This window comes from Schistocerca piceifrons, chromosome 5 (genome assembly GCF_021461385.2).
Source record: "Schistocerca piceifrons isolate TAMUIC-IGC-003096 chromosome 5, iqSchPice1.1, whole genome shotgun sequence".
NCBI lineage: Eukaryota > Metazoa > Arthropoda > Insecta > Orthoptera > Acrididae > Schistocerca > Schistocerca piceifrons.
The window spans coordinates 410,028,243-410,046,920 of record NC_060142.1 but is presented as its reverse complement, the minus strand read 5'-3'; the positions used below and the strand labels follow the sequence as shown (position 1 = coordinate 410,046,920).

The window sequence follows — 18,678 nt, the reverse complement described above, 5'->3', positions numbered from 1 at the left end:
GAAAACACTTTCTGGTGGGCTACCAGCAAGGCGTGGGAATGACTTGTGTACCCAGGCAGTCTTGGCGGGCAAATTCCCGCGTTTTCTACAAAATCGTAACTGTGATTGGCTTGCTCAGGGCATAGCTCCGTGACGTAGCAAAATCGGCGCAGAAATTGGCGCCAAGAATCTCCATTCGTGGAATGGTAGTGCTTCGGCAATAGAGTGGAATTTTCTGCCGGTTTTCGAGTTGCTAATTGGAACGTTTAACCACTGGCACTGTCGTGGGGGTGGGAATGTTCTGTGTTCGGTTTGTATGGATGCTCTTGTGGTAGTCGGCTCTCGCCTTTCAGTTGGAGTAGGTTACAAGACTGAGCTCTCGCTGCTCTGGACAGCCTGCCTTCCGTTGGCTGTCTAATATACTTTTATTTAATTGTAACTGTTTGACGATGTTGCTGAAGTTTCCACTTCAACGTAACTTTCCAAGTACAGTTAGCAATTGAGCGTCTTGCGTACAAGCGGCCTATGTTGTCTGTCTTGAGCAGTTTTGGCTAAAGTTGACTATATCGGAGTTACTGTGTGACGTCGCTTGTTAAAATCAATCACTGTACCGTCAGTGATCGTGTGGCGGGCTTTCTTCGTCTCCCTCAGAGGCGCTTTTGTATTGATAGGAAGTCTTTAGTCTGGAACAACCAGACCAGGATAATTTGTTTCGGGCTATACTCGCGACATTAACATCACCACGACGTGACGTCGAAGCAACCAGCCATCGCTTCTGGTACACCAGATCGTGTCCTTGCAGTTAAGAAGACAGCTTGGTAATGTATGTCCGCAGCATCGGCAGATTAGGGAATTTACTCTATGATAATCAGAGCTCAGCAGAGCACGCCTGTTCCCGTCTTTCCTTACGTGGTTCTGTCTTGGATGTTCATTGTCTGAGTTCTCACTACTGTAGCAGCAATTAATGTTGGGTTGGCTGGGTGTTTCTCTTAAGATTTGAGTTGCAAGGAATTGGCTCCACATACCACTTTGTCATAAATGTCACAATCTAGTTTATGGACAACTTCACCTCCACAGCATTTATTTGAGTATCCAATTTGATGTATTGTAAATGTTTCATGTGTTTTGTTTATGATTTTGAGTTTAGTCATAATAAATCAAATTGTTATTTTGGACAGAACTTTCATTATGTTAATCGGTAGAGCAACCCTTTCATTTCTCACTACGTTACTGAAACTTTCCTTTATTTAATTAATGTCTATCAAATTAAATTATTGCAGGTGCCAAACTCTTTTCTACTCCACTTGCAGGGTCGATTACAGTCAGTTCGCGTTTCTTCTTAATCCATGTGCAACAGCAAAAGTAGGAGTTAGAAAAGGGGGGGCTTAGAGGATCATTTCCATATGAAGATTCGAGAAGAATTTAGTGTTAAATACACTGCTAGCCCCGGCACCTTGCAAATGAAATACCTGTCGCCTACCTACAGGGAAACTGCCATCCCGAAGTCCAATGTTGGCTCATCAAGGACTAGGCCCGCAGCTTAAAATTGTTGATCAGCGACAGACCCTCGTGACAGGCCGGCCGATACACTTCCGTCCCATCATCATGGCTCAATGTCGAAATATAAAGGAATGGAAAAGGCTAGGGCGACGCGCGTCATCCAAGCCCGAATGACGTGAGAAATGAGCAAGGGTTACCGACATTTTCAGAGCGAGGTCGGCTAAACAAGCGAGCTCTAGTAACAATACTTGGCACTCTGAATGTCGGCTCTATAACAGGAAGAGCACGTGAAGTAGCGGCAGCATTAAAAAGGCGTAAAACTGACATTTGCGCAGCGCAGGAGACCAGGTGGAGTGGAGATATTGGCGATGATTATAAAATCATCTATAATGATAGCCCAAAATCAGTCAAAGGAGTTGGAGTAATTGTTGGCTTGAAATTTCTGGACTCTGTAGCAAAAGTAGAGCGATTTGACGACCGTTTGATGAAAGTTGTCTTGGCTACGGACGAGAGGAACAACCTCATATTCTCGTTTTACGCTCCGCAAACGGCTGCATTCAGAAGACAAAAAATGACTTTTGAATTTTGTTTGTCCGCCACGATCACCTGACCTCACTCCCTGTGATTTCTAGTTGTGGGGCTACCTCAAGGACAGGGTTTACCTGGGGAATATTCACGAATGTGCTGATGTGAAGTGCATCATATCAAGACAGGTGCCACCTGAAGATATTCTCATCGTATCTGGTGATGTCAGTGGTCATATTGGTTCAAATGTAGATGGATATCGATGACATGGTAGTAATGGGGCTGGACATAGGAATGTAGATAGTGAGAGAATATTGAACTTTGCAGAAACACACGAACTAGTCATCACGAACGCCTACTTCAAGGCGAGGATGTCCCATCTTTGGACTTACTACAGTGGTAACAACGCGAGACAGATAGATTTCATTCTTGTACGGCGACGCGAGCTATACTTCATTTTGGATGCAAAAGCTATTCCATACGAAACCGTTGCTACACAACACCGCCCTTTAGTGGTCAAACTGCCTATCAAACCTCCAAATCAAAGGAAGAGAGAATGCAATGGCCCAGCGCGTACTAAATGGTGGCGACTCAAAGAAACAGAAAGAGACGTTATTTCATCCATCACTCTTCCCCATGTTACTGACTCAGGAAAAATTAGCCACCACATAATCAGGCCGACGTAAAATCGATTGACAAACATGGCTCTGGACTGAGGAGGTGAAGAGGGCACTTTAAAAAATAGCTATACCAAAAGTTCCTCCCCTCTAAGACAGATGAAAACGGAAGGATTACCGTGAAGCTAGGAATGCAACAAAGAAGGCAGTTGCGGCAGCCAAATCAGCCTACTTCAGCGAAGTCTGCGATAAACTGGAAATACCTACTGGAGAACGAGAAATTTATCGACTGGTGAAGCAGCGCCATAAACAAACTGTAGACATTGAAAAATTCTGTGGAATCAATGATGAAGGAGGCAAACTTATCACCAACAGAACGAAAGTAGCAGAGCGATGGAGAAAATACTTTGAGGAAGTTTGCAGTGAGAAGTTTCCATATGCTCCAATTCCAGTGTTAACTCCAGTAGAGGGTCCTACTGCAGCAGTCACCAAGGATGAGGTTGTCGAAGTATTAAGGAAAATGGAAAATGGAAAGGCAACGGCGTCAGATGATCATCAGAAATAAGATTTTGATGTTATGTTTCGACTGAAATATCTCAATTGCTTCAAAAGTTCTTTCTGAAAACTTTCAAAATTAAGATGAGTAGTAATGTCATATCAGGTTTCGCACGATTAGTTCATGGAAGCGTTCCTCATAAATCTATTACGTCAGTTAGAATAAGAAGTGGTTTTGATTTCCAACGAATGTTACTAAATCTGGGATCAATTTATCAAAAAGGACCACGGAAACAAAGTTGATGAAGAACATACGAGTGAAAAGAGAACGGGATACATAATTTCTGGCAATTTTATGCATTGGCCTACAATATCTGTTACGGCATATCGAAATTAACTTCTAGTACGTAAAATTTTAATTTATACTTTACAAAGAGCTTTCATCTGAAGCAATAAATAAGATGAAGATCGAGAGATTGTAATCGATCTTAGACAAACAAAAGCCGCGGGTAATTCAGTACAATTATGTCACAATCTATACTAATATAGGGCATGTCCACCATTTACCTTTGTAACGTCTTGAAGTCTTCTGATGACACTTTCAGTGATTTATCTGAATGCTTGTAGAGGAATGCCAGTCCAGTCTTCCTTAACAGCTGAAACGAGAGAAGGTTATCGGATCTATAGGATCTGGAGTGAAGTCGACGCTCTAACTCATCCCAGAGGTTTTCCATTGGATATAGGCGAGGGCTGTGGGCAGACCTGTCTATTTCAGAAATGTTATTGTTCACAAAATCATTGCCTCACTGATGGTGCTATATGACAGAGTGTATTGCCATGCTGATTCAAACAATCACCGTATACTGTACGCAGTATGCTGAGCTGTAAAATAAGTTATTGTTTTCTTAAACACAATAAGGGAACCACACCTTAACCACTATTAACACCCCATACTGTAACACCAACATTTCCTCCGTGGTTCACCGTTTGCTCTATATGATGGCAGGTAACGTTCTCGAGGCATTCGCCCCAAACCCTTCCATAGAGTTGCCGTAGCGAATCCATCACTCCAAACCAATCGTTTCAAGTCATCTGCTGTCCAGTGGCGTCATTCTTTAACCACCTCTAGCGTCTCTTAGCATAGACAACAGAAATGTGTGGCTTATGAGGCGATGTATGACCTTTGTACATCATTTTTAACTCAACTCAAGTGACATCCAATGACTACTCCACGTTCGAAATCACTGAGGTTTCCTGACTGACCCATTCTACAGGGCTACTATAAATTATTCATTCGTTTTCTGAGTTCTGTATTTTCCAAAGTATTAGATGCACAAATATGATTGAGCATGAATAGATCCGTAAACTCACCAACTTCGCATTTTTCTCTCTACAAGTGCTCTATGAGTCTCCCTTTGGTCACACTGTACACGTCCAAGCGGTAGCAGCGTTCTGTCAATGGTCATCACAGCAGTGTTGATGCGTTCTCTGTACTGGTCCGGAGTTCTTGCAGTTGGGGCAACTAAACACCGTCCTTAATGTACCCCAAAAGAAAAAGTCACAAGCAGTACCCCACTTGGGAGGCCAAGGGAGTAGAGCCAACATCGTCTTCATAAATATGCCCAGACCAGCGACGTGGAAATCGTTGTGCAGTTGTGGAAATAACTACAACCGGAACATATCAAGGTAAGAGGTACCGATCACAGTCTTCCCTCAGATGAAACGGCCCATAGAACATCGTCTGTGACATAGCAGCCGGCCGATGTGGCCGAGCGGTTCTAGGCGCTTCAGTCTGGAACCGCGCGACCACTATGGTCGCAGGTTCGAATCCTGCCTCGTGCATGGATGTGTGTGATGTCCTTAGGTTAGTTAGGTTTAAGTAGTTCTGAGTTCTAGGGGACTGATGACCTCAGATGTTAAGTCCTATAGTGCTCAGAGCCATCTGAACCATTTTTTTGTGACATCTTCGGTGAATCTCGTTCAGTTGCCATAATTTCTTGAGAATTTTCAGTGCCCCACGGTCTTACATTGTGGGGACAGGACAGGCTCTAGAGAGGAGGGAAGGGAGACTGGGAAAGGGGGGGAGGGGGATAGGGTATGGGGTAGGGGGAGGAGGTGGCGGGCGGGCCGCCTCAGGGGTGACTGGGGAGGGGGAATGGTGAGGTGGATGGGCGAGGGGGAGGGAGAGCCACGTCACCGTTCAGGGAGGGGGAGAGAAGGGTTTTGGGGGCGGAAAAATGTTATAATTTAACGTTGGTCCAAAAGGACGAGTTAAACAAGATAATCGAAGTTTTATATAGATGAAAAAAAATGAAATGAAATGATCGTGTGGCACTGATGGCTGGGAGGTGCCGTCCAGGGTAGTTTGGCCGCTGGGTGCAAATCTTATTTCAGGTGATGCCACATTGGTCGACCTGCGCTTCAGTGATGATTAAATGATGATGAGGACAACACAACACTTAGCCCATGGGCGGAGAAAATTTGCAACCCAGCCGTTAATTGATGGCGGGCCCACTATAGGGTAAGCAAGCACACAAACTATATAGACGAAGAAATGTGAGAATAAATTGTAAATACGAATCATTCGTAAAATCTATTGTCCTACAGGAAACTGTCTACGGTGTTGTGAAATAGATTACAAAGGAAGCGCTGGAGTTGATCGCTTTGGTTGCGTCTTTCAAAATAGCAAAGATCGCAACTGGCAGTGTTGGCCACTCCGTTTCTACCATGCGCCAGCACAACACTTCCTATGCACCTACATCAGCTTGAGAGCCACCACAGAAGAGAAAAATTTCATAATAAGGATATAAAAATAAATATCAGCATACGACGGTGCAACAATTCCGTCAATACCTGTAAAAGTATCGTTGAGAAAAACGCTTTGTAATAAATAGAAGTAAACTACGCACTGCCAATCACATGCTATAATCTTCTCAATCCAAACGTTGTGATTAAAATGGGTGTTTATACGCGGAACGATGAATGGCATCCTCTTCCCCCCTCCCTCCCAATCCCCACTGCTCTCTCTCATTTGGATCTGCCATTAATACTATTTGTACTCGTATTTCTCTTCTTCTTCTCACGGGCCTTTAAACTAATTTTTTTTCTGTTTTGTCTGTAGCTTCTTTAAAGTTTTTCCTCATTCCCTTTTTCCTCGGTGTTGAAGCCATAATAAATAGATATTAATATTTAAGATAACATGGGGAAAAAATCTGTAAAACTATGTTTTGGATCTGAAGCATTTAAAATGCACAAACTGCTTATCTAGTTTCGTCGTATTTCACATTGTTTGCGTTCTAACAACTTTATTCGGCATATAACTGTTATTTTTCACTCCAATAAATAAACGTGCTTTCAAAGCTGCTTGTTTTGAGCCATAAATCGAAGTCGTGGCATATCGGAAAGCACGCCTTCTCTATATTCGAACACAGCCGTTTTTCTTACTACGGACACACTAAACAGTCACTGGCGGTTTATACACTTCTTCAACAAGTAAAGTCTCTCTACGTAAATGACTGGCTGTCCTGGACCATCCACTTTGTACAGCAGAAGCGACGACTATTCCACTAACAATGCAATGCTGAAGTTGCAACGTGTCTGGCACCGCACGCCCCCCTTTTCTCAGGGAACGAGAGAAAGTGAAGAGATTTTAGCTATGTACCCTGCGAGTGACGTAACTTGATTTTAGTTGCATGATTAATGTATTGCACTGTGAACGTTTCAATACTATTTGACTGACTGGTGCCCCACACGTGGCCTAGCTCTGGTCTGAAGGACGTAGTCATGTCAAAAAGACGTACGAGTAAGTCTGCTATGTAAAAATGAGACGTCGTAGATGAATGGCACTGTGAAAAGAATGTGACTGAAAAAGTAATGAGGGCCTGGAGCCTGGGGACGGGGAGGGGGTGGGGGGTGGGACGGGGTCATGAAAATTCCACACAGGGCGGAGCCAATCCTGTGTGACGATTAACTTTCAAGATGAATAGAATATTGCTTCATATTTCAAAACAAGAAAATTATTTTCTTTCTTTATCACCATTTTTTCAAACCACTGCACTGAAAACGGTAACTGGTGGGACCCATGCGACCTCGGAGAGTTAACTATTCTTGTTCTGTTCATCCATCAATCGTATTTGTAGATGTAATACTTTGGAAAATAGCACTTTGGAAACGAATAAATCATTTATACTCTGAAACGGCAAAGAAACTGATATAGGCATGCGTATACAAATACAGAGATATGTAAACAGGCGGAAGACGGCGCTGTGGTCGGCAACGCCTACCTAAGACAACAAGTGTCTGGCGCAGTTGTTAGATCGGTTACTGCTGCTACGATGGCAAGTTGTCAAAATTTAAGTGAGTTTAAACGTGGTATTATAGTCGGCGTGCGAGCGATGGGACGCAGCCTCTCCGATGTAGCGATGAAGTGGGGTATTTACGCGTACGACCATTTCACGAGTGTACCGTGAGTAGCAGGAATCTGGTAAAACATCACATCTGTGACATCGCTGCGGGCGGAAAAAGATCCTGCAAGAACGGTACCAGTAACAACTAAAGACAATCGTTCAGCGTGACAGAAGTGCAACCATTCCGCAAGTTGCTGCAGATTTCAATGCTGGACAATCAACAAGTGTCAGCGTGCGAACCATTCAACGGAACATTATCGATATGGGCTTTGGTAGCCGAAGGATCACTCATGTACCCTTGATGATTGCACGACAGAGCCGCTCGGGATTAGTCGAGCGGTCTGGGGCGCTGCAGTCATGGACGGTGCGGCTGGTCCCGCCGGAGGCTCGAGTCCTCCTTCGGGTATGGCTGTGTGTGTTTGTCGTTAGGATAATTTAGGTTAAGTAGTGTGTAAGTTTAGGGACTGATAACCTTAGCAGTTAAGTCCCGAGGGATTTCACACACATTTGACATTTTGACATTTTGATTGCACGAGAGAAAGCTTTACGCCTCACCTGGGCCCATCAACACCGACATTGGACTGTTGATGACTGGAAACATGTTGCCTGCTCGGACGAGTCTCGTTTCAAATTGTATCGAGCGGATCGGCCTGTACGGGTATGGAGACAGCCTCATGAATCCATGGACCCTGCATGTCAGCAGGGGACTGTTCAAGCTGGTGGAGGCTCTGTAAAGGTGTGGGGCGTGTGCAGTTGGAGTGATACGGGACCCATGATACGTCTAGACACGATTCTGATAGGTGACACGTATTTAAGCATCCTGTCTGTTCACCTGCATCCATTCATATCCATTTTGAATTCCGACGGACTTAGACAATTCCAGCAGGACAATGCGACATCCCACGCGTCCAGGATTGCTACAGAGTGACTCCAGGAACACTCTTCTGAGTTGATACTCTTCCGCTGGCCTTCAAACTCCCGAGACATGAACATTATTGAGCGTATCTGGGATGCCTTGCAACGTGCTGTCCAGAAGAGATCTCCACCCCCTGGTACTCTTACGGATTTATGGACAGGACTCATGGTGTCAATCCCTTCAGCATTACTTCAAACGTTAGTCCAGTCGATGCCACATCGGTTGAGGCACTTCTGCGTGCTCGCGGGTCCCTACACGATATTAGGGAGGTGTACCAGTTTCTTTGGCTCTTCAGTGTAGTGGCCTTCTAATGTTGCAGTTGAAAACCACAATACTCCCCACCTCCTTTAATACTGGCAGATACGCTTCTCGTGACACCTAGAGGCCAATTCCGCTTTACACAGTGGTGTCCGGATGCTGTTGATCAGATAGTGTATCTACACGTGGACTACTCTGTTATTTCCCGAGCACTATAACAGGGACCTACAGACGTGAGCTTACTGTCTGTGTCAGTGTAGGCCACGGCCTTGTGCTTGTGTTCCAGGGTCCCAACCTGCGTTCACCGGCGGTGACGCTGGAGGGGGACGGCGCACCGCGCTCCCAGTTTGGCACGTCTGTCGCCGCTGTGGGAGACATCGATGGCGACGGCTTCCAAGGTTAGCAGCAGCACAGCTCTCCACAGGCCCCTCACACGTCGCTTTAGATGATTCGTAACACCCATATGAGGCAGCAACATGCCGCGTGTTTCAAACAGAGTCATTCGCTTTGATATGCCTGCATCTTCTACACGAATGAAGGTATAAACTTCGAAAAAATTTTAACTTCTACACCTGCAACAATATCTATACTTTGCAAATCGGTATGGAGTTCCTGATAGGGGTACCTCCCTCTGTACCACTTATTAGGGCTTTTTATCAATCCAGTTGCATACTATGAGATACTACATGTTAATGAACGTGAGTATATTTTCTAAACAGATTCCCTGACGAGAAAACATAATTGTGACGTACCATAGTTAAGGGTTGGTATCTGTGCTATGCACGCCTCTATTCTGAAAATGAGCTTCACCGTCGTCATAAGGTCGAGCTCTGCTTTCATACCCATTATCTGAGGTACCGGTATCTAAAAGAGCATTTACACGTTGCGACCCTCCAGTAAATGCTATTTCAGCTGCATTGACTAATGGGCTCGAAAGCAGATGTACACGGCTCGACCCTACATAGCTAAAGCACTGGCAAGTTAAACAAAATTTAAATAAACACAAATTTCAGTTTAATGATTAATAATAAATGGTGATGAATGGTTATTACCTGCTGTTAATAAATTGATGTAGACGCCACCAAAAATATACAGTGATTAACCCGGTAAGTTACCCAATCAACCACATGAAAGAATATCTAGAAATGGTAGTTCCACAATAATTCAGTTTCAAAGATATAGATTGGTAATATTCAATAGTAGTTCAGATTACATAAATCTGTGTAATCAGAATGGTAGCAGATTCCGCAGAAATCCACAAAGCACCAGTAATTCGCCAAATAACAAAGTTCCTTTGCTTTGAACTAGGCACAAATAATCCCAGCACAGCAAGAAAATAACTTCCTTGAAGCAAATCTCATGATAATAGCTCACAGTTGAAGTTCATGCTAACTCATTGAGTCAGAGTCCAACTAGCCTCGAAGCATCACTAAGATGGGCAAATTTACAGCATTCGTGACCGCTAGTCCCTGATATTCTGTCACTTTGCCCGACTGACTGCTTTGCAACATCAAGTCTCTCCTCTGTTGGTCTCGACACAAAGTTCATTGTATCATATCTCCACAGAAAGTCTTCTCTCTATCCAGTCGCGACGCGAACTGCCCCTATCTCCAGTCTACACCAAGTGTTTCAACTCTCTATCTCTCCCAGAAATCCTGGCTCACTCCACGAATTCTAATGTCCGACAGCCTCTTCGCTCGCGCGATTGAGAAATACCCGCTCCCCCACCAAGTAGCAAGATCTACTAAAATCTATAAAATGAACCACTATTTGCAAAATAATAAAGTTACAGATTAGGCATATGGCTTGAAGTAAAAATATTTTCTACCCCTTCTGTAGAGACCAAACACGAAACTGTACACTTAAAAGCATAGACATAAGTAATTAAACATGGTGTAGCACTTACGTGACTATAACAAATAACAAAGGATTCGCTTTAAAACGTATGAAATATAAGTTTGGCCTGCTCAGCTGACGCGTCTTTTTACCCTCAGTCTATTTATGGTGTTATATCTTACGGATCATTTCCCGTTATTAAGTTACTAAGATTTTAATATGTCTAACGTAACTGTTAGCAGTTATCATTCAGAAAGAGTTAATAATTTATATAAACGTAATACGTTCACGTATGGGTAGGCGCAAGAATTGCCATACTGCTTTCACTAGATGTGTACCTGTAGAGGATAGTATGATTTGACATATTTCCACAACAGAAAGATATAAAGCGCAATAATTCAGTAAATAAAATGTGTACCAATGTGTGATTGTCAAAATGGTAGTTAGAGCCCTGAGCTATTCATCCAATACTTCGTTAATAAAGATCGTATGAAGCTTTCAGCATTTATTAATTTGCATTGGCTGTGCTAAGTACATGTGTTAAGTGTGTTCAAATAACTTCTACAGTTTTTGTCATATTTGTAATATGAAGATCTTAATAAATGTACCTCAACGTCGCAAGCAAGCTAATACATTTGGATTTGTCGTACCTTGAAACATCGAATTATCATCGAATTATGAGGTACTTCAGTATGGCCATCTTTCATACTTCAGCAGAAGCCGGCATAGTACCGGACCGTCACTACAGCCCAGGATGCAGGTCCGCCCCTTTCTACCTACTAATGGGCAAAGACCACACTATTGTCCGTGGTTAGATGGTCCGTTGTCGACACACATCGGTCTTTAGGAAAGGCTTAGTAGCCAGGCCGCACTCTCAAGAGACATTTTACAACTTTTCTGTGGATTATTTCTTGAGCGTATGTGTTGTGTTACAGTACTGAGACTGGCAAGAATTATTGCTTGAATGCCTCTGTTCAAGCTGTAATTAGCGTAACTCGTCTTTCCAGTCCCTGCGGAAACGAGAAATAGGTTCCTCACATAAACTCGTCCTTGAAACTAAGTTTTCGCCGGATTTGTGAGGTTTGGCTTCAAGCGCCTGCCAATTCAAGTTTTTCAGCATCTCCGTGTCGCACTCCCACTCGTTCTGCCCTGCTTTGTATACGTTCAGTGTCGCTTGTTAGTCCCGTCTGATAAACGGCCTACACTCTTAAGCAATATTCTAAGATAGAACACTCGTAAGTAGTCTTCTTTGTAGAGTAACTGCATTTTTTCAGTATCATATCGATAAATCGAAGTTTTCCTCCCGCCTCATTTACTGCCGAACCTATGTGATCATTCTATTTCATAATTCCGGAAAGTATTACAGATTTTTCTATGAGCTGACTCATTCTAACGGTGAATCATTGATATTGCAGTCATACGATATTACATTTTTTCGTTCTGTGAAGTGCATAATATTATTTCTGAGCGTTTAAAACAATTTGCCAATATTTGCACCATATTTTTGATGGATTATTAAAAAATGATTGATATAGGACCAATTTTTTTCAAACAGTAGAAGATGGTGTTTAATAACATAATTCTGCTTTGTGATTATAAAGGATTTCAAGGATGTAATATCAAATAAACGGGGATATTTTAAGTAACATATATTCACTTCATATTATCTATGTGTTACTGAGGTTGTATGAGGTCTGTGGACTTATGAAAGATCTGAATCTTTCTGAGTTAAACTGGTCCACTAATACCATTGGCATCAATTCTATGTCCAAAGGACAGCTTTCATTAATAAACTAGCTCAAGGGTATGTGATAGTACATGGAGTGGCCTAATACACATTGCAATAATTAAATTCGTTTCGTTTTGAAAGTACTCGTTACGTCCTTGAAATCGATTAAATTACGAGAAGGGATGAAGTTTGAATCTATACGATGTATCAATAAGAGATGGCGTGTCACTGAACACGAAAGACGGCCAGTTATTGGTTCTTAAGACGTACAATAAGCATCAGTCTGTACAAAAAGGCAAATGGAACACAGATAAAGGGAATAATGACACAGTTTTAACTACATGATCCACTAAAATAATATATAATACAAGTTCATGGACATTGGGGTTGTACTAAGGACTTAATTTACTTTATGTATACTGTGGACAGCGAGGGTTGCATAGGACAAAGGCAACGGAAACAGTTCACTCAAACCCTCGAAAATTAGCATGTTAGAGTCAAGAAGTAGATCTACTAGGAATCTATGAGCGTTTAGCTACTATAATTAAATCGACTGCAGTAGAATCAGGATGAACAGAGGCATATTAGCGCTCATATACCGAACTGGTGAAAAACACCTTGAATTACACAAATGCAAGTTAAGGAGAAATTCTTTACGTATGTCGGTACTATTTCCGCCCGTAATTTTATGTGTGACAGTACCAAGCATAGCAGTACTTACCTGATGCAAGACATAGGACATGTGGCTAGTTCTTCCTACTACGACTATGTTCATCATTGAGTGGAAATCCCGTAACTCGGATAAAATATTCCTAAAGACACGGCGTGAAGGAACTAAATGCTACCACTGAAGGCGATAATATTTGCGTTGAAACAATTCAGGGCGAGCTTCGACTGACACCAATAGCACCAGATATCAGTCAGATTGGTACCAAAGCTTGTATATCGACAGAGTATCAACCAAAACTCCGATATAGTTTGTGCTGTGTACTGTCGTTCAGGGGAATGTGCGTAAACGGTAAGTCATAAGTAACATCTGACCCACGGAGCAGAGGAAAAGCATAAATATGAGCATCTGTCACGTGGATCTGCCATGGGGAAGTCGGTAAAGCGTTACTTTGTCGTACGAAGGGTCCTGGGTTCGAGCTCTGGTCACAGCAGTTTTTGTATTGTAGTACGTGTGAAACTGTTATATGGGATAACATGTTCCGGACGTGCAAAAGGGCTGTCCGGAGTTTATAGAAATGTTCTATTGGCAGTCCGCTTTTGCTTCGTTTATTTGCAAGTAGCAAACCTCTGGAGCACATTTGTAGTTTCACAGAATAAATATAAACAATCGTAACATAAAAATAAATAACTACAATAGACATGCCTAAGTATTAAGAATAATCACAATATTAATAATGATAATAATAATAATAAGAAGAAGAATATTGCCTGGCCACATTTAATTAACTTCAGTCCGTGCCAGTAACCGAAGAGCAAATTCAGAACGTTGTTGCGCATCATGAGATTTCAGTTGCTACATCGTCAGTATCTTGCACGGGTAACAGTGTAAAATAGACCATAAAAGTTTCCGTACTGTTGACCGTGGGATGGATAATTCTCGTAGCACTGATCGAGCATTAGCACTAACCGGGGTACGTGCTGCATCGTAAGTTACAGCAACAGCAACCGCATCAGTAACTTCCACTCGGATAGGAAGCCTTTCTCTTTTCAGGCGCCACACCAGGCTCACCTGTGTTTTCGAATTTCATTATCATCTTCTTTTAACCATTAAAAGGCATCGGGCCTCTCCTCCGACCTTTCAGTCGCCGATACTCTCTCAATGCAGCGGTGTAATTGCTGGCTGTTCACATAAAACAATTTCCCTAACAGCGCACGGTCTCTCTTCTCTTCTCATATTACGGCTTGTCAAATGTCAGACAAATAGTATACGGCGTTAGATTTGCACCTTGGGGCCACATGTGAAATTAATTTGTTTTTTCTAGCGTAAATCGGTTCCGCATTAACGCATTAGCATATCTACCGAGTTTCACTGCCGTAAGATAATTACGGCCCATACAGGATCCCTTATCATTTAGCTACAAAATAGCAGGTCAGCAACTGGAAGCAGTTAATTCCATAAATTATCTAGTAGTAAGCATTAGGAGTGATTTAAAATGGAATGATCATATAAAGTTGATCGTCGGTAAAGCAGATGCCAGACTGAGATTCATTGGAAGAATCCTAAGGAAATGCAATCCGAAAACAAAGGAAGTAGGGTACAGTACGCTTGTTCGCCCACTGCTTGAATACTGCTCAGCAGTGTGGGATCCGTACCAGATAGGGTTGATAGAAGAGATAGAGAAGATCCAACGGAGAGCAGCGCGCTTCGTTACAGGATCATTTAGTAATCGCGAAAGCGTTACGGAGATGATAGATAAACCCCAGTGGAAGGCTGCAGGAGAGACGCTCAGTAGCTCGGTACGGGCTTTTGTTAAAGTTTCGAGAACATACCTTCACCGAAGAGTCAAGCAGTATGTTGCTCCCTCCTACGTATATCTCGCGAAGAGACCATGGGGATAAAATCAGAGAGATTAGAGCCCACACAGAAGCATGCCGACAATCCTTCTTTCCACGAACAATACGAGACTGGAATAGAAGGGAGAACCGATAGAGGTACTCAGGGTACCCTCCACCACACACCGTCAGGTGGCTTGCGGAGTATGGATGTAGATGTAGATGTAGATCTCCGTGAGTAGCTGAATTTCAGTACCAGAATACTGTAAGGCTACCATAGCTCATGCATAAAGGTATTGATCCTCTAGTTACCCGTGGAACTTTCAGAACAGACTGCTCCATCAATCTAATCTCGCAGGAGAATCTACGGGATGGAAGGTGGATCAAAAAGGCATAATTTGATAATAAAAAAACTCATTATCCCGCTCATCCTTCCTCCAGAAACTGCTCCATCCATTTTATCCCTCAGGAAGGTTTACGGGACGGAAGATGGGTCAAAAGGCGTCATTTGTTAATAAAGAACTCATTATCCCCCTCATCCTTCCTCCAGAGGCTCCTTGTAACAATAGAAGAGTGAGATTTAATTTGAGTCATGTATTAACAACAAGATTGGAGATGCCAAGCGACAAACGTTATAAACCGGGACTGACATCACCGATACTGTTAATATTATCTACTATGTCTTTAACATACAACATGAATAGCAAAGCTCACGCAACACTTCCTGGCACGTCTAAAGTTAATTCTACATGTGTTGATAACTTTCCAGCCAAGATATGTTCCTTTCGGCGTCCCTTCCAAGATATCTTATCCATTCACAGGTTTTGTCTGGTGCCCCATGAATCGTACTTTCGTTGACAAGCGTTGGTCTGGTGTCGATTCAAATCCTTTTTGGAATTCAAGAAGTTCTGCATTCACCCGACCGCCTTGGTCTATGGCTTTCAGGGCGTAGAGTGAGAATAACGAGACTTGGGTTTTCGAACGACCATTGTTTTCAAAATCCATGCTGGTGGAGGAAATCATTCTGTTCGAGATATCTTTCTACGTTTGAGCTCGGGGAATGTTCTAAGATTACACAACAGATGAATGTCACGGATATTGGACGATAGTTTCGCGGATATCACGACAACGTCTTTGAGCTTTGCTAGGGGCCTTTCAATAATATTTTTTGCTGATCTTCTTGGAGACGTATCTAACCTCTGCTTTCTTCCAATGCAACCTGTGATTCCTTCAATGTACTGGCCGGTTTCTTTAGTTCCAGCGCTCTACAGTGTAATGTGGTTAAAATGAGAGCTACCTCCTCCGCAAACAGTGTATAGAATTTGATAGGGACCCTATCGGGCCCTACAATTTTTTTCAGTTTTATCAGTTTCAGCTAACGTCTATATCACTCGTCCCTGGAGTGGAGCGAGTACTAAACTCGGGAAGCATCCACAATCTTCCTTTTTAAAGCAACATTTAAAAACGAAATTCAGAATTTCTGCTTCTGCTTTGCTAACCTTCAGTTTCAGTTCCCATGGTATCCACGAATATATGTATTCTAACTTTGGTGCCACTGGTCACGAAAATGTCTTTGAGTTTTGTGAGGGGTCTTTTAATAACATTTTGCTTCGGCTTCTAGGCTTTATATGTCGTCCTCCTGATAACCAAAGGCGTATCCTATCTATTGCCCTATGTTTTTGCACTTGTTGTTCAGTATTCGTATTTTCTTTAGAAATTTGCTTACTTAAACTCTGCGCCATGGAGATCCCAACTCATCACGACCTGTCCTAGTAGAAAAACACGTACTCAGTGCTTGATCAACTATTCTTCTGAGCTTGAACCACAGTTCTTCCGATGTTCCTGCCCAGAACTAAATGTTAAAAGTTGCCCCTTCACCTCGTTTATTTAACATATGAAGCTTTCTGCTTGGTTTTTTTGCTCTTTACACTTTCGTAATCATTGTTCGTGCAACTGGCTCTTGCCCACTGATATCAGTTTCAGTAAGGGTGCTCACTGATATCAGTTTCAGTAAGGGTAACAAGAGATTGACGACAGTTTCTTGACATTAGGTCTAATATTTTTCATTATCAGTTAGCCTCCGAGATGCCTCTTCCACGTAGTTTACAGAGAAGCATTTAGCTTTGTTTCGCTCCCTCAGTATCTGCTGTTACAGCCTCTTCAACATGTTTAATGAGATCTCCAGACATACACACTAAATGCACAAGGTGATTTTTTCTGTCTCTTGCTGTCATTTGCCTATGGGAAATGTACCTTTGAACTGTCGATGACTCTCTTCTAGAGATCTCATCTTTTATAAATCTGTTATTATCCCAGTGGATTGTTCGGTATCCTCCAGTGATACATGATAGTAGTACATATATACTAACGTGCGGAGATACTCTTTAAAATTTTCGGTTATATGTCGAGGTCGAGGGAAGAACTCAACTACAACCGTCTCCCACCCTTAATTTGAGTCTTTATCTAATAATCTCGCAAGCAACTTCAATTTCTACCTTGGCGGATATGAAATTCTTGTCTAACGCGAGAAATGTACCACCTCCGTTTCCAGTTAGCCGTTCCGTTCGATATATACTTAGTGCTACTCCAAAAATTTCACTGCCGTCAATTTGATTTTTAACCAGCTTTCAGTACCTAGTATTATGTATGTCTGCTCTACCACTTTTTCGGAGCGCTTCGAAGTCTTGCACTTTTATTGCCCATGCTTCGGCATTTGACCTCTAGGATTTTAACACTCTTGCCCATGAACGACATTTCTTTGGCTCTTACACTAATGCTCTGGGCTGTCCTACAGCTGTCGTCATCTGGACTTGATAGACGGTTGCCTAATCTAAAAAAAGGATACTTTTGTGCAATTCACACACAGTCAGCTACCCGGAAAGCAGCCTCTGGTATAGTGCAGCTCTGACCGTTTATGAGGACCACAATGTTCTGAAAGATATGGCGCAAGTGTAGGAAGTCGCAGTTTAGCTTGTCACAGCCTCCCACTCGACTCAGAACAAGGGGACGATGCTGCAACTTGTGATCTTCGCTGAAATTCTGTGCGCAGTGATAGTCATGTCAAATTTCTTCACCAGCCGCTGGAACGTTCCAAATATGACCTCGGAGATAACGCGACAGGCATCGTTCGTTCCAACGAGTGCAACCGTTTGCACGTGATTGCACCCTGCTCCCTCAGCGGCTGCAGTTCACCCTTATGAACACGTCCATTGCGGTCTCTAGACATAATCACTGAATGCACAAGATGATGTTTTCCACCCCTTGCTGTCATTTCCCTAAGGGAGACGTAACTTTGAGCTGCACATGATTAACAAGCTTCCTCCATGAGATTTGAATGGGGGACTAATCCAGTATCTGCTATCATTGGAGAGATCATAATGACATTTTTTCGATTACAGGCCACAAGTCCTGTTGTTACAAATTGTTTGTTTGTAATGCAGTGGCTTCTATTGCCTTCTGCATCCTCATGACATTGATCATTACTGATTCTTCCTCCTCTTCGAGACTGTCGTCCTTCTCAAGGCCAAGAGGGTGCTCCAGACCTCCACCCACTCTTCCGCCCTTTTTGACAAGGTCGTTTGCAGAACAAAGGTGACTAATTATACCGGGAGTCACTGGGCAATATTTGATGATTATTTTTATTCGACATTTAAGGAACGGCTTGAGTCTAGCCAGAGACCCAGGTTTTTTGCTTACTTGTCAAAGACGCTGCCCCTATATCACGATGGCATCCTGTACTAGTCACATAACAGTAAACCCACAATGATTTAAGAAATCGAATTCGCATGTGTAAAACAGCTCCAAACTTTTAATTACGTTATAAATGAGTTAATGTGTTAGAAATTTGAACTGAAGCATGTAAGTGAGTACATGTTTAGAAAAAATTTGATATTATATTTCGAGTTTGCTGCAAGT

The 18,678-nt window shown here is 42.7% G+C and overlaps 1 protein-coding gene across 1 annotated transcript in view; it reads left to right on the top strand.

Annotated features, from left to right (window-relative positions):
• The window catches only part of LOC124799038 (integrin alpha-PS3-like), a 194,492-nt gene that overhangs the window by 84,702 nt on the left and 91,112 nt on the right, over nucleotides 1-18,678 (top strand). The window contains exon 10 of the mRNA XM_047262575.1: nucleotides 8,983-9,094. Coding sequence (XP_047118531.1) covers nucleotides 8,983-9,094 — 112 coding nt within the window. The remainder of the gene's footprint in view (nucleotides 1-8,982; nucleotides 9,095-18,678) is intronic.